General features: G+C 46.7%; 1 protein-coding gene across 5 annotated transcripts in view; it reads right to left on the reverse strand.

The window, feature by feature from the left end:
- LOC116441162 overlaps window positions 1-15,967 on the reverse strand; it is a 66,875-nt gene that overhangs the window by 15,646 nt on the left and 35,262 nt on the right. For 2 of the 5 annotated variants that reach the window (XM_032102790.1, XM_032102788.1), the window contains one exon: window positions 1,298-1,351. The exons of 1 other annotated variant lie outside the window; for it this stretch is intronic. In XM_032102790.1, coding sequence (XP_031958681.1) covers window positions 1,298-1,351 — 54 coding nt within the window. Of the gene's footprint in view, window positions 1-1,297; window positions 1,352-10,426; window positions 10,554-15,967 lie in introns of all 5 variants that reach the window. 2 more of the 5 variants (XM_032102792.1, XM_032102791.1) reach the window with 2 other exon arrangements.

The following is a 15,967-nucleotide window of genomic DNA, read 5'->3' on the forward strand; positions in this document are numbered from 1 at the left end:
AGGTCACAAGCAAACAGAATCATAGAATGTTTTGCGTTGGAAGGGACCTTCAAGATCATCCAGTTCCAACCCTCTGCCATGACAGGGACTCCTTCCACTAGACCAAGTTGCTCAGAGCCCCATCCAACCTGGCCACAATTCTTCTTCCAGAGATGGGGAAGCCACAATTTCTCTGGGCAATCTGTTCCAGTGCATCCATCACCCTCACTGTAAAGAATTTCTTCACAAAGTCTAATCTAAATCTACTATCCTTCAGCTTAAAGCCATTCCCCCTTGTTCCAGCACTACACATCCTTGTGAAAAGTCCCTCTCCAGCTCACCTGTAGCCCCCTTTAGGTACTGGAAGGTGATTTAAGGTCTCCTAGGAGCCTTATCTTCTCCAGGCAGAGCAGCCCCTGCTTTCTCAGCCTGTCTTTGTAAGGAAGGTGCTCCAGGCCTCTTAACAACTCCATGGCCTTCCTCTGGACTTACTCCAACAGTTCCATGTCTTTCTTCTGTCGGGGACTCCAGAGCTGGATGCAGCACTCCAGGTGGGATCTCCCCAGAGCAGAGTAGAGGGGAAGAATCACCTCCCTCAACCTACTTGTCACATTTCTTTTTGATTCAGCCCAGGATGCATCTCTCACAGCACCATACAGCATTGATCAAAAGAAAGGCAAGGTACCCACAAAGGACGCAGGAGTTGGCTGATGAGTCAGGGAACAGGCTGCTAAAGACAAAACTCTCAGAGGTGCAGGCAAAAATCTACAAGGATGAGACCTGAGCACACCTGATAGGGATGCAGGCTGTTAAGCACGGAGATGCTCGGGACACTGCAGCATCATCCCAGCTAAAAAGCCATCTGAGCAATGCAGCTCTTATCTGCCATCACCCAGTCCCATATCCCATCTGGTTCTGCAAACACCAGTGCACCATGCAGGTATAGTCCTGTTTCCCCAGCTTTTTACCAGGCCTCTCACCCCTACCAGACACCACTTGGTCAAGAAGGATCCAGATGACACCCTACAGGACAGCTATGCTGTATGAGCTCATAGCATGGGATGTAGGCTTTTACTCCAAGGAAGCTTTAAAACTACAGTCTCCAAAATGGAAAAGACCACGTATTATGAGCCTTGTCAACACCTAACCTAAATTGCAACTACATTCTATACTCCACAGTAGCAACTTTTGTAATGCAGCTGATCAAGCCACAGGAAATCTCCAGAAATCATCTTCTGGACACAGATGTTCAGTGAGAATCACCACATTAGGAATATGTGGAAAGACAAAGGAACCGCACCGGAAAAGAGCAACTTACACGAATTTTAATTACTCTAGTCTTCGCTCCACAATTCTTCTTGAGCAGCATCTTCTGAAAGAGAAGTAGAATCCAGGGATTAGTAGAAATATCATGAAGGAATAGAAAGAGGGATATTGTAAGGAGTCTCTTTTCATCAACATTTCATTAAAACAAGATGGATGGATGGTTAAGTGAGATATGAAAGATTAAGAATTACCAAAGGTGGACAGCAAGTAATCATCCTAATCTGAGACTGTCTCACACAGCCTGCACAGAGTCCTTTGGCAGGGGCTGATACCCTGGGTTTTGAAAGAATATACAAGAGATTTCACAAGGAAAGAGATGGAACAACTGCCTGAAAGGAAGTTTCTTCTTAATTTCCGTCAATTACTGGTTAGACTTTGCCCTGAAGCAGGTGAATTTATCTTCCTTTACAAAGGAGAAAATAGACTATTTCATGTAAATGTGGATGTTCCCATTATTTAACAGATATTTTCATTATGCTTATTTATTCAGAATTTTAAAAAAACAAGGTAAAAGCACCTGCCTGCAGTCCTAAATCTCTTTGCCATATACTGCAAGAGTCATTAAAGTTGTCATAACGTGAACCACACAATTTAGCAAACAGGATATACTCGAACCAGCAATTATTCTGGGAAATTACTGAAATAAACGGGTGAGTTGAAGCTCTATCCCAGTTTTGAGGCAGTGTTTTGAAAGCTGGAGAATGAATAAAATCATTCTTTCCCCTCAAAAAATTGTCACAAAACAACTCCCAAGTGGAAAAACAAGGCTTCAAGAGAACAGTTGTCCATTTTAAAAATTACTTCAATTACATTTTTCATACTGAAAGACCTGGTGAGGGAGGCATATCAGGAAGAAACTTCTCCATCAGCTTTTGAAAGAAAGAAAAGATTTTCCCAGCTCCTGTTTTTAACACTTCTCCAGTTGGAAAGCTGTGTGAAGTATGGGAAAACACTCCCCACACTCACATGCTTTTGCAAAGCAACTGAAGTGTTTTTCAGATGAAGTTCCTAAAGAGTGTAGAAAGACATCCCACCATTTTACCAATATGAGTGGTAAATAGCGAGACTTTTCTATTTTCTCTCTTTGTTTGTTGTCTTTCTGCTTTCTCTAGCACAAAGCAAGACAAAAGCAACTCAGTACAGGGAGCCTTGGAAACTCAAAAAGCTTAAAAAATCCAAACATACAAACAACCTCCAAAAAAATTCAGAAGAAAAAGCACCACCCCAAAGTTGAAGTCAGCACTTAGGTGAAAGTATTTATTATTTTTCCAGTAGAAAGTACTGCTGGGAGGTGGGAAGAAGTCCCATTCCTCCACCGCCCTCTGTCACTCTACATCCCATAAGCACGTCTTTGCAGTCCCAATCCACATTACTACCCAAAACTTGGAGAGGGAGTTAGCGATCCACCCAGCATTTCTACACACATCAGCCTCTTTGATCTAAAATCCAGAACTTGGCACACTCACACCCCACTCTGAAACTTTCAGATGAGTAGTTTGGGGCTCAAGGACAGCATATTTCACTATCCAAGCCTGCATGGGGAAGAAGGGAGGTGCTGCAAGGATTTCGAGCTTTTACTGTTAATCCTTTAGCAGGTGAATCCTATTGTTGTCTCCATTATTCAAAGGGCTCAACAGGAGCCATGCCGGATTGCTCTGTCCCCAGGTCTGACCTGGCAGCACAGCTCCAAGGTTTCTAACCTAAAAGGACCCTACCAGTCTTTGCACTAACCAGGTAGGAGCAACAAAAGGAACTGCTGAACTGAACTAGCCCAGCCCAAGGCTGTCCAACTGAACAAGTAATCCTCTGGGAATTCCTATAAAGTATTGCAGGACTTGATTCCCAGGCAGGCTGCAAGGCAGCTACTGTAAGGCTGGTATTTACTGTGAGGTCACTGCCTTTCTTGAGACCCCCACAACCACACAGTGAAAAAGACAGAGAAGGAAGGAGACCTTGGTAGGGCTCACAAAACCCAGGGTGCAGGGAAGGGCAAAGTGAGGAGCTGTGAGGTCTTGCAAAGTTGTGGTCTCTCCTTAAGCTTTTCTTCCAGCTGCTGTGAAATGCGGGTGGGTGGGTGGGATGAGGAAGGGCAGGCTAGATAGCTCAAGCCACAAGCCCACTGGTGGGATAAAATGTGCGAGACACAGTCAGGTTGAGCAATGGAAGTGAGAATCAGGACTTGTGATTTTGAGCCCCATCCCTTAGGGGAAGAATGCTGTTAGAGCAGAACTTATCCTGCAGCATCCCACTCGACCATAAGCTGCATGACTTTGGGTGAGAACCTCAGCTTCTCCAGGCTGCTGTAAAGCTGAGCTTTTTAGTGGTACTTGGCTGAACCCCCAGGATAAAGTGAGGCTGTGACACAAAATTCTACTGTCTCAGTAGCACCACTGAATCCTCTGCTGAAAGGGGAAAAACAGAGCTCTGTTGGCCAAGGAGCAAGTACAACACCTTCCAGTACAGTCCAGCGGGATGAAAAATGCCTAGCATGGTCACACCCACGGGACCCCCATGACTTCATCAGGGCACAACAAAAGACATTATTTCCCCACTATAATCAGCAGAGGCAGCAAGACATTTACCCATCCTGGCCTTCTATTAAAATATATAGGGAGGAGCAACAGAGACAGAAATTACAAGATGACACCAAAGACTGAATGAAAGGCTTGCAGGTAGATGGACAACCAGCCAGACTCTTCCAAGAGAAATTCAAGTGCTCAACTGTATCCCAAGTCCTACTCTTCTGGCAGAAAACAGAAGTGATTTTTAGTGATGCTGTTGTGATAAGCTTTAATTATATGAGAATCTTACCACTATTTACGCTACTGCTGTGGTTTGCAAAGATTTCATTGTGCAGCAAGACCAAGATACCCTACATAACAATTTTTGTTCCTCTTGTGCTTCCTTTTTGTTCCTGGCGTTCCTCTTGATGGACTTAGTAGAGAAATAAAAACATGACATCCCCTCATCCACAGGGTGTTAAACTGGACCATAAACCTCAGCATGGGAAGCTCTCTGGAACTGCTAGGTTCTCTTATTTCCACTTAGACTGAAAGGAGAGCAAGACCACTTGTGCTGCACTCTCAGAGCTTTCAGGTCCCACATCACAGTAAGGTCCAAAACAGAGAGAGGGAGAGAGAGAGAGCAAGCCAGCCACATGATCCTGCAAGCTGAGAATGAATACATGGAAGGCCAGTTATCAAATGCTATTCTATTTAATCAAATTGCTTCCACCTCACTAGCAGCCACACGCTTTCTGCACCCAGCACAGTAAAGCCATGCTTTACAAAAAGTAAGTCAAGCCATCTTTGAATGGTTTTCCATCCCTCAGCTTTCCCTTTCCTTGCCAAACCTGAGTGCAGACTTTCGGACAGGGAAGCTAAAATGCAGTGATGCCTAGCAACAGCCAGGGACTTTCCACGGCAGCCTCTCCTCATCCTCCCTCTGGAGACCTCCACGTCACAAGCCAACCACGAGATGCAGCAACTCATTAACTCCTATTTACACAGATACAAAGCAGAGCTGAAATAACATTTATTTGGCTACATGACTTGCAGTTGCCTAAAGCAGGGGAAATGGCCTATAAGGAAGGTGACATATTCAGTTTAGTAACTCTGGGATCATTCCTAACTACTAGACCAATGTAAAAGTGCACTTTTATTTCCTTGAGCTATTTTCTGGGAGTTATGACAATGAGCAGAGCAGAGATTTCTCAAAGGTCATGGAGGATATTAGTAGCAGAGCTGAGAATAAAACCATAGGGTATAGTTTCCAAAACTTTCTTCCACCTGCAGAAAATTGAATGCAAGAAAAAGAGGCAGTGTCCCTATTTCAATTAAAAAGTCTTTCCTGCTGGTCTCTGACAGAACTGCTGGCATCAGAGCTGAAACATACAGCTTAGGAGCACTATTATTTGCATGAAGGGAAGTTTATTTTGCTATCTACTGTGACTTCTACTAAAAGGAGGAAATGACATGACTAAGGAAATGTTAAAGCCTTTTTGAGGACACAACAGTTATGCCTCACTCTAAAAGCAAAGCTGAATTGAAACATTTCAGGGTTAATCCTCCAGAAAGCAGCAGCATCAGTTCAGCCCAAGAACCCGCCCACCAATCTCACCTCCTGCTCATAACCCAGAGACTCTCTCAGTCCTGGGCCTGGATTCAAAAGGAAGTTGCAAGGACTGGAAATAATAGAGTCACATATTCACCAAATGAAATGTGGTAATGAACCCCTGATCAGCCACACACATGGCTTTGCTGCACATCACTGCCACATCAAAATACCCCCAATTAGAGCAGAGATGAGCCACCAGCCCTGCTTCTCTTTGAGCACAGCTCTCCAGTCCAGCCTTGCTTCAGCAAGTATCTCCAACTGCTTAAGCAGCAGTACTCCAAGCCCTCTAACACTGACTTGAGCAGTTCTGAACTCACCCAGAAGGAAATGGTGAATGCCTGCATCTGCTTATGCACAAAAGCTACCATAGAACTATTCTCTACAAACTGCACCATCCAGATGACTGTAATATATATTAACAATCAAAATACAGGCATTCTGAATGCAAGATCACTCTAGGAATAGTGATATCCCCAAGATGAATGAATTTATGTCACACTGCTGCAACAGTTCAAAACTAAGTATTTAAACCTCTGTCAATGCACAGTTTAAAGACAGGCATCACAACTTAATTTTCAAATGTATACAAGTTTGAACAAACTCTTAAACCAGCATACAATGCAAAATATTTTACATTCATATATATTAATAAACACATTTCATCTTACATCTGCTTTTTATATATAAATTTTTGGTTGTAGAATAGTTTCATTTTCACTACCTCCACAAGACAGAGCAATTCTTTTGTCCATTAGTGTTTTGGGGGGGGGTTAATTTCTATTATTTATTTTATTATCTAATTTAACTAATTTATTATTAGTTTTAAACCTAAGGGCCTGTCCAGAGTTGGATGCAGTTTAACTATTACTGGTTTTTTCAGACTAGTTTAGTCTATTTCATGCAAGAGAGCACAGGCACTCTCAGTTTCCCAACATAACTCATTATTTAATGACACACTTCATCAAATGCTACATACTGATATACAATCAGCTTGTTACAATTTAAGAATGCTGCAGGGATTTTCACTTGCTTAATGAAAGAGATTTCAAAATTAAAAAAAAAAATCTGTATTCAATAACTGTGCTGTGATTTGACTCAAAGATCAGACTTTCCAGAGACCAGCAAGCAGGACAGAAGTCTGCCTCTCTTTAGTTTTGCTTATGACCCTCCACAGGACAAGTGCACTTTAAAGGTAGGGACATTTCTGTTTCTTGTTGACATCTTAAGGCTCTTGACAGGCTACAAAGTTTTTAAGAAAAAGCCTCCTCAGCTCTATAACCCCTGTTTTACTTCCATGCTGTTAACCCTACCAGACAGCTTCCCAGTTGTCCAGTCTTTTAGGAACAAGAAGGCAGACCAAGCTTGAATGGCTAGCACAGAAACAGAGAAGCAGACTGATGATATTGCTTGCTTTGTTCAAAAAAAATAAAAAAAGAACTGAAAGAAGAAACAGTACAGTGTGAGGAGCAATTGCACTCTAAGTCACAGCAGAGGGCTGATGAAAAGGGAAAAACCATGCCCAGTGATGCAATGTGCACAGAGAAAATTGCCTCACAGCAAGGCAGGGAGGCAGTTTCATGGCCCATTAAGCAGAGGATTGAAAGGGCCGCAATAAGACTCATCTTGGGACAGTGAAATGGATGCTGGTGCAGAGGCAATGCCTACGTGAGCTCCAGCCCAATGCCAATCCCATTACACACAGTGAGCCAGCCAGGGAAGCATGGCCCTATGGCCCTCCTCCCCTGGGGAGGCATTTCAGAGCAAAGGGCCTGCCCCATCTCCTTTCCTAACAGCCCTCAGAGACAGGTTTGGGCCAGGAGAACAGCTTTTCCCACCAGCCAGCTGCTGCTGAGAGCCTGTCCCCTGCCCCAGCACTGCTGGGGCGGGAGAGCATGCAGAGGGTTAAGGCGCAGGGCAGGGGTGCAGCTGCAGCACAGTGGGCAGATGAGGTCAGGGGCTGCACAGAGTGGCCATTGTGCGGCACACTGCGGCTGCAGGCTTCTGCTTGACCGGGTGCCACCTCCCTCCCACCGCGTGGCACCATGACAGCCCAGGGGCCGCAGGGCGGGAGGCCCACAGCTGCTACCCACCGGAGCGGGCAGGCACATGCGGGCAAACCAGCAGCAGCCTCACACTACTGATGAAGCAGAGGATTCCAACAAGGCCCTTTTTAGAGCACAGGCTGAGTTAAAGGAAGGGGATCGGCTACCCCCAAAGGCAGTGCTTGCAGAGGCCAGATGTGAAAGCCCAGCAAGGCCCCAGCCAGAGTTCAGTAGCAAGGTGGAAGCTTTCAGTGTTTTCCCAACCCAACAGCTCTGTGCACCTTCAGGCTTAAACATCACAGCCCAGTGTCTTCTGCTTCAGAGAAATCCTCCACCCAGGAGAGCAGTACTTCATGCCCACGTGGCAGGGCACAAGGGAACAGAGCCATGGTTCCTGTCCTTTTGCCAACACAGTGTTGGGTTTTATACAAGGGGCAAAGCCAGGTCTGCCCTCCCAATTTATTGGGGAGGATTTGTTTATTATTAGGAGAATTTATTATTTAGGAGAATAACCAGTAAAAAAATTTTAAAGCTATTTTGTATGTTGATTTTGGACTGGCTTTTTTAATTCCTTGGCACTGAGTAGTGCTGCTAGGACATGGGCATCATCTCTTAGCCCTTCAGTACAAAAACTGTACAGAAAAAAAAAGTAAGTCACAGGCTCCTCCTTACTGCTTTTAAGCTGAAGCAACTCCAGCCGACACTAACCACCATCCAGGCTCAGGCTCCCAGGCACACGACTTAAAGTGGCAGACAAACCAGGGGGCCAAGCCTTCCTAGCAGTCACCTGAGGGTATTCTGCAATTGCATCACCAGGGATGCCCTGTGCTAGGGGAACACCCACTGTCTGGGCCCAGGCGTGCAACGCCACTGTCCAGTACATCCATGTACCAGACACAGACACAAGCTCCCTGCCCAGCCCCTGAAGCAGCACAGCAACAGGAAGGCTATAGTTCAGCCACAGCTTTAAATTACAATTATCATCAGTCACAGCCTCCAGACGTCTCCATCAGAAGTTAAACAGCCTCACAGCATTTTAAAATACAGGCTAACTCAAATGGTTTGGCCAACAGTCCCCTGTCACAAAAACAAACCCCAGCATCCAAACACTAAGCTGTGGTGATACTGTGGAACATCCTGAAAAGCCTCTGAACTCTTTTGAAAGTTATTTCTAGTTAATATTCAGTTGAATTAGTCATTCATGCTCTTTTTGCCACATTTCTCCTCAGTCCATCTGCAGTTTCTTCAAAACATCAGCACATTTGGTCTCTTAACATTGTCATAAAGGGCTCCCATCTCTATCAAGATGGGAGTCTCAGTTACGCAGGCAGCACCTCTGCCAGCAAGGGCCAAAAATCCACAGCCTCCATAAAATGTAAACACTGACAACTTAGTGTATCTGGACAGTGCAGCAGAGGAAATACTGATTACTAAGTGATCATTGAGAACAAATTCAAATTAAAAAAAGCCAGGCAAGGCCTTACAAAAAAAGATGTACTGCAAGGACTTGCACAGCATCACACAGTCAGCAAACAGTGCACCATGAAAACCAAAACAAAGTCATTCCTGTGGTCACCAAAATCCTTTTTAACACAGTGTCTTTAATCACCTCATTTTGTGCACTTCTGGGAGGGGCTCAGCTGTCACTGCTAAAGAGAAATGGTGAGAGCCTACAGCAAATACAAACTGGAAGAACAGCAAGTCAGTCTCACCAGTAACTGCTCTCTAAATAAGCACAGCCCAGTTGCACTGCAGTCCAGAAAGGTGATGTGTAAGTGATCACTGCAGAGTAGCACCAGGCTGCTGGGCTTGGTCAATGCCTGCTACAGTAGAGAGTAAGCTGAAGTCTGGCCAGCAAGGTCTGCCACCTGGCAGAACATCTGAATTCCCACTATTCCCAAGGCCCAGAGAACAGATTAAGTTATTCAAATTACAGGCTGCTTTTTGAAGTTTTCCCTGCATATCACACTAGAGCCACAGCTAACATAAATACAGCTACCTACTCACACAGTTGTGGTCTAAGCAAACAGACTGACTGCCTGTCTGTAGGTGACTAGTTTTCTACTGCTCCTCTGTCTCCTTTGTGGCATACAGTTTCCAAATATACTCTGGATCTGTACAGAAGCCCTGCCCCTTTAGAAACAGATAAAGTGGGCCATATTTGCCCTGGCACTTTTACCACTAGCCCTTTGATTGGAATTTGGGGATGGAGGAAGTGAACACTCTCTATGGAGCATCTCTGGCTCAGCAGCCACTTTCCCTGCTGGTCTGGCAGAGTCTGAGTCTGCTGATCTGCAGGGTACATCAGATGGTTCATCTATTCACTCTATGCCAACCCCAAATCTCTCACTGAGTTTTCTTTGAGGCCTGGAAAAAACGCAAAGCTCCATTTGTGCAGGAAATAGACCTGACCAAAAACTCCAGCACCTGTGGAGCAACAAAAATCTAAAGAAAGGGCAGGATTCATTAATTCCCTATCACTCATCTGCACATGCCAAAGTTACCAAAGTTCAAATGTTAGGCTTGCCCCTCCTGCTCACTAGAGTCTGTGAAGGGAGGAGGGGTGCAAAGGGACAGGGGGGTCTAGTTTCACAGCTGGCAGGCACGGTAGCAGCTCCTGAGAAAAAGCTTACAAAGCTTTTAATTCAGGGCAGCCAACATGACTGTTTCCTCCCTTCCTTCCTGGCCTTGGCTCCAAAGTTGTCCACAGGGAATGTCCAGTCTAGTCTAACATATCATCTGATGTCTCTATAGTTAATCTCACTTCTAACTGAAGCCTTGGCTCGGACATGACTCCAAAGCCCTCCCTCCCCATGGACTTTTGCTTCAGGCAGAGCTAGGGCAGAAGGCACACTGCCTCCTGCAGCTTTATCCCATTCCCCTCACCACTGCTGCTGCAGCACGTGGGAGCTGGCAGCGCTGGGGGCTTTAAACAAGCAGCCCCAGACTCTTCCACCACTTACTGTTTAGATGCTGTCCCCAAGTGCCCCAAGAAGGGGTTAAGACATCAACGCAAGTCAGGCAGTAAACACAGTTCCCCTTTAAGCAAGGAGATACAGAGAGAGCTCTAAAGTCACACAGATGTATACCCTGGGAAAGAAGATGAAAAATACTAAAATCACTGAAAGGTACCAACTCTTGTCATCTGTGATGTTACAGGGACATGGAGAGGAAGAGAATCCACAGATGGCTGCTCCAAACCCAGAGGACACAGGGGCAAAAGTGTGTGCCTTTACACTATCCTTGGGTAACTGAAAAAACAACAAGACATTCCAAATGCTCTGTGCAAGCCACAGGGCCTCATGCACACCAGCCACAAAGTGAACAGCCAAGCATGTGGAACACCAGATTTCCAGAAGAGACTCACACAGGTTTGCCACATGAAAAGATAGATGTATGTGTGGATGGCAAAAGGAAAAATAGGCCAAAACGACCAGCTCAAAACGGTTTCAAGTCTAGATTTTTAAGCCAATTTCTTCCTGGTTTTGACACAACTAGAATATTTTAGATATTCATATGAAGTATTTATGTTAAAAAGTAAAAATTCTTGGACCTGAATGCCTGTTTGTCAGCCCAAAACCCTGCCCTGAAGTTTGCACTAGGAACTTTTCAGGAGGTATAAAACACTAAAAAGATCTACCTAATCCACCACAGAAAACATCCAGTGGAGATCAGTGGGTTTCTCTGAGGAGAACCTGGAATATGTACCTTTTCATCAGATTTTTAGCCAGAGGATTGGTCTTACAGGAGCTTCTCAAAAATAGGGCAACATGAGGTATACTCATTGCTCTAAATGAAGAAAGGATTTGTCAGTGGCCTGGATCTTCACAATAGAAACCTCAAAAGGTGGCTCTGAATTGCCTCCCACGCTCTCCAGCTGAGTGCAAAGGACATCACTCTGTGGGAACCCTTGCTTTGGGTTCATCTGGTACTGCTGGGAGCACTTACAAGTGGAACTTTAAGCAGAAAACACATAAGGTCACGTCTTCAGATGAGAACTTGGATTCATGGACAGTGGGGAAACTTTGAAAAAGCCAAATGCGGACTGACTACATAAACAGCTTTGGAAAGCCAAAACAAGCCTGTCTTAAACAAAGACGCAAACATCTCAAGTTGTGGGGCTTGCTTGGGCTCTGAACACAGGGCAACAGAATCCCTCTCCTTCTCCTCCCAAGACACACACACGTATCATGTCTGCACTGCCCTGCAAAATATTTGAGCATATTCTCCTTTCACATGACTATGCCTGTTTCGGAAATCTCTTGTGTTTGCATGAGCACATGAAAATAAACAAATACTATATTAGAAACTGGAGACCAGAAGATGATTAACAAACTGTGCTAGTTTGAAAACAAACCAGTGGGAGGCACCAAGTCAGAATAACAATTTAATGGAAATTAAAGAAAAGGAGAAAAAAAAAAGGTAAAAGAAAACACTATCAAACTGACAGAGTCAAGGTACAACCTGACACCCTGTTAGGCAGGGTGGTGGTAGCAGTCTGGTAGAATGGTGGCTGCAGTCCTCTGAAGCAGTGATCCTGTAGTGAAACAGTCTGCTCTTCCTCTGGAAGTCCAGTGGTGGCTGTGTAGCTCCTGTCCTCTGGAAATCCAGTGGGAAGCCCCAGTCTCTGGTGTTCAGCCTCAGCTTATATCCACGCTGGGATGCTTGGTTCCTCCCTCTGGGTGGAGCATCTCACAATGGGGTGATGAGTCATGAGGCCAAGTGTTGATTAGGCTCATTAACAGAAGATAGTTCGGAGGGAGTTATCTGTGAGTCATGCGGCAGGACAATGATGGGCCATTAACAGCAAGATAGTCTGGGGGGAGGAGGCAAGGAAACACTGCCCCACCTGGTTTCAACAGCTGATGGGGATGGTAATAGAATACACTGCAACCCAGGACATTATCCACCCCTTATTCTATTACCATCTACATTATCCCAAATCAATACCTTCTTAAACTCTAAAACACACATACATATATATATATATATATATATATACACAGTGAAACCTACACACTGTTCTCACCTAAGATTAGGTCTCCTTGTGGTACACAACGGGTTTCCCCATCTTTCTGCATTACCCACCAAGTGCAACCAGGTCCTTGAGCAAAGACAATCCCACGGATGGGTTTGCCTTTGCCTGAGGTGGGATTAATCCAAACAGTCTTTCCTAAAATACCTCTCAGGTGTACCACAGGGACTCTATCTCCATCCACTGTGTGCAAGGGTTCAGACTCGGCAGGACCAGCTCGATTGATGGACCCTCGGGTATTGACCATCCAGGTGGCCTTTGCTAAGTTCACTTCCCAATTTTTGAAGGTCCCCCCACCAAGTGCCTTTAGGGTAGTTTTAAGTAGTCCATTGCAGCGTTCAACTTTTCCAGCAGCTGGTGCATGATAAGGAATATGATATATCCATTCGATACCGTGTTCTCTGGCCCAGGTGTTGATGAGGCTGTTCTTGAAATGAGTCCCGTTGTCTGACTCGATCCTATCAGGGGTGCCATGTCTCCACAGGACTTGCTTTTCCAGGCCCAGGATGGTGTTCCGGGCTGTAGCATGAGGCACAGGGTAGGTCTCCAGCCATCCAGTGGTTGCTTCAACCATGGTCAACACGTAGTGCTTGCCTTGGCGGGTTTGGGGAAGGGTGATGTAGTCAACTTGCCAGGCTTCACCATACCTGTACTTTGACCATCGTCCACCATACCACAGAGGCTTCACCCGCTTGGCCTGTTTGATTGCAGCACAGGTCTCACAACTGTGGATGACCTGTGAGATGCTGTCCATGGAAAGGTCCACCCCTCGGTCACGGGCCCATCGGTATGTTGCATCTCTCCCCTGATGACCAGAGGCATCATGGGCCCAACGAGCTAGGAATAATTCTCCCTTGTGCTGCCAGTCCAGATCCACCTGTGATACTTTCACCTTGGCAGCTCGGTCCACCTGCTCGTTGTTGCGATGTTCTTCATTAGCCCGACTCTTGGGCACGTGCGCATCCACGTGTCGAACCTTCACGGTCAGCTTCTCTACTCGGGCAGCGATGTCCTGCCAAATCTCAGCGGCCCAGATGGGCTTCCCTCTGCGCTGCCAGTTGGCCTTTCTCCAGCGATCCAGCCATCCCCACAGAGCATTAGCTACCATCCATGAGTCGGTGTAGAGATAGAGCCTCGGCCACTTCTCTCGTTCAGCAATATCCAAAGCCAGCTGGACGGCTTTAAGCTCTGCAACCTGACTCGATCCACCTTGTCCCTCGGTAGCTTGTGCAACTCGTCGTGTGGGGCTCCATACTGCAGCTTTCCACTTCCGGTTAGCGCCTACAATTCGGCAGGAACCATCAGTGAAGAGGGCATAACGTCTTTCAGTCTCTGGTAGCTCATTATATGGTGGGGCTTCCTCAGCACGAGTCACTTGCTCTTCCTCTTCTTCAGAAGATAATCCAAAAGTCTCACCTTCAGGCCAGTTTGTTATAATTTCTAGAATCCCAGGGCGATTCGGGTTTCCAATACGGGCACGCTGTGTGATGAGGGCGATCCACTTGCTCCATGTGGTGTCGGTGGCATGATGCGTGGAAGGAACCTTTCCCTTGAACATCCAACCCAGCACCGGTAGTCGGGGTGCCAGAAGCAACTGTGCTTCAGTGCCGATTACCTCTGAGGCAGCCTGGACTCCTTCATAAGCTGCCAAGATTTCCTTCTCTGTGGGAGTGTAGTTGGCTTCAGACCCTCTGTAGCTTCGGCTCCAGAATCCCAGTGGTCGGCCACGAGTCTCACCAGGCACCTTCTGCCAGAGGCTCCAGGACAGACCATTGTTCCCGGCTGCAGAGTAGAGCACGTTCTTCACCTCTGGTCCTGTCCTGACTGGGCCAAGGGCTACCGCATGAGCGATTTCCTGTTTGATCTGGGCGAAGGCTTGCTGCTGTTCAGGGCCCCAGTGGAAATCATTCTTCTTGCGGGTAACCAGGTAGAGAGGGCTCACGATCTGGCTGTACTCGGGAATGTGCATCCTCCAGAAACCTATGGCGCCTAGGAAGGCTTGTGTTTCCTTCTTGCTGGTCGGTGGAGACATCGTAGTGATCTTATTGATGACCTCGGTGGGAATCTGACGTCGTCCATCTTGCCACTTTACTCCCAGGAACTGGATCTCTTGGGCAGGTCCCTTGACTTTGCTCCTTTTGATGGCAAAGCCAGCTTCCAGGAGAATCTGGATGATTTTCTCTCCTTTCTCAAACACTTCCTTTGCTGTGTTTCCCCACACGATGATGTCATCGATGTATTGCAGATGTTCTGGAGCCTCACCCTTTTCCAATGCAGTCTGGATCAGTCCGTGGCAAATGGTGGGACTGTGCTTCCACCCCTGGGGCAGTCGGTTCCAGGTGTATTGCACACCCTTCCAGGTAAAAGCAAACTGGGGCCTGCATTCTGCTGCCAAAGGAATGGAGAAGAAGGCATTGGCAATGTCAATAGTGGCGTACCACTTCGCTGCTTTGGACTCCAGCTCGTACTGAAGTTCCAACATGTCTGGCACAGCGGCGCTCAGTGGTGGCGTGACCTCATTCAGGCCACGGTAGTCCACCGTCAGCCTCCATTCTCCACTGGACTTACGCACTGGCCATATAGGGCTGTTGAAAGGTGAATGGGCCTTGCTGACCACCCCTTGGCTCTCCAGTTTGCGAATCATCTCATGGATGGGAACCATAGAGTCTCTGTCGGTGCGGTATTGCCGACGGTGCACTGTTGCTGTGGCGATTGGCACCTGTTGTTCTGCAACTCTTAGCAGTCCCACGGCAGAGGGGTCATCTGAGAGGCCAGGCAATGTACTCAGTTGTCTGATATCTTCTGTCTCCACAGCAGCTATCCCAAAAGCCCAACGATGTCCTTTTGGGTCCTTGAAATATCCATTTCTGAGATAGTCTATGCCGAGAATGCACGGGGCCTCCGGGCCAGTCACGATGGGGTGTTTCTGCCACTCGTTCCCAGTTAAACTCACTTCAGCTTCCAGTACAGTCAGCTGCTGGGATCCTCCTGTCACCCCAGAAATAGAAATGGGTTCTGCTCCCACATACCTTGATGGCATCAGAGTACATTGAGCACCGGTGTCAACCAAAGCCGTGTATCTTTGTGGGTCAGATGTGCCAGGCCATCGGACCCACACAGTCCAAAAGACCCGATTCTCCCTTTCCTCTACCTGGCTAGAGGCAGGGCCCCTCTATTCCTGGTCATGTTGCATGTTGCTCCCTTCCAGTGAATACGTTCCTGAGGTCCCTTCAAGAGGATCGGTCATAGTATCATTCCGGTACCGTCTGGAGTTCTGTGTGCGGGAGACCGGAGCAATGTTGACTCTAGATGCGCTTCTTGTGGTAGTTGTCCCTCTTTTTAGTTCACGTACCCGAGCTGCTAAGGAGGAGGTGGGTTTTCCATCCCACTTACTCATGTCTTCTCCATGTTCCCGAAGGAAAAACCAGAGATTACCTCGTGGGGTGTATCCTCTCTCCCTGGTTGGGGG

The sequence above is a fragment of the Corvus moneduloides genome, chromosome 3, assembly GCF_009650955.1.
Source record: "Corvus moneduloides isolate bCorMon1 chromosome 3, bCorMon1.pri, whole genome shotgun sequence".
Taxonomy (NCBI): Eukaryota; Metazoa; Chordata; class Aves; order Passeriformes; family Corvidae; genus Corvus; species Corvus moneduloides.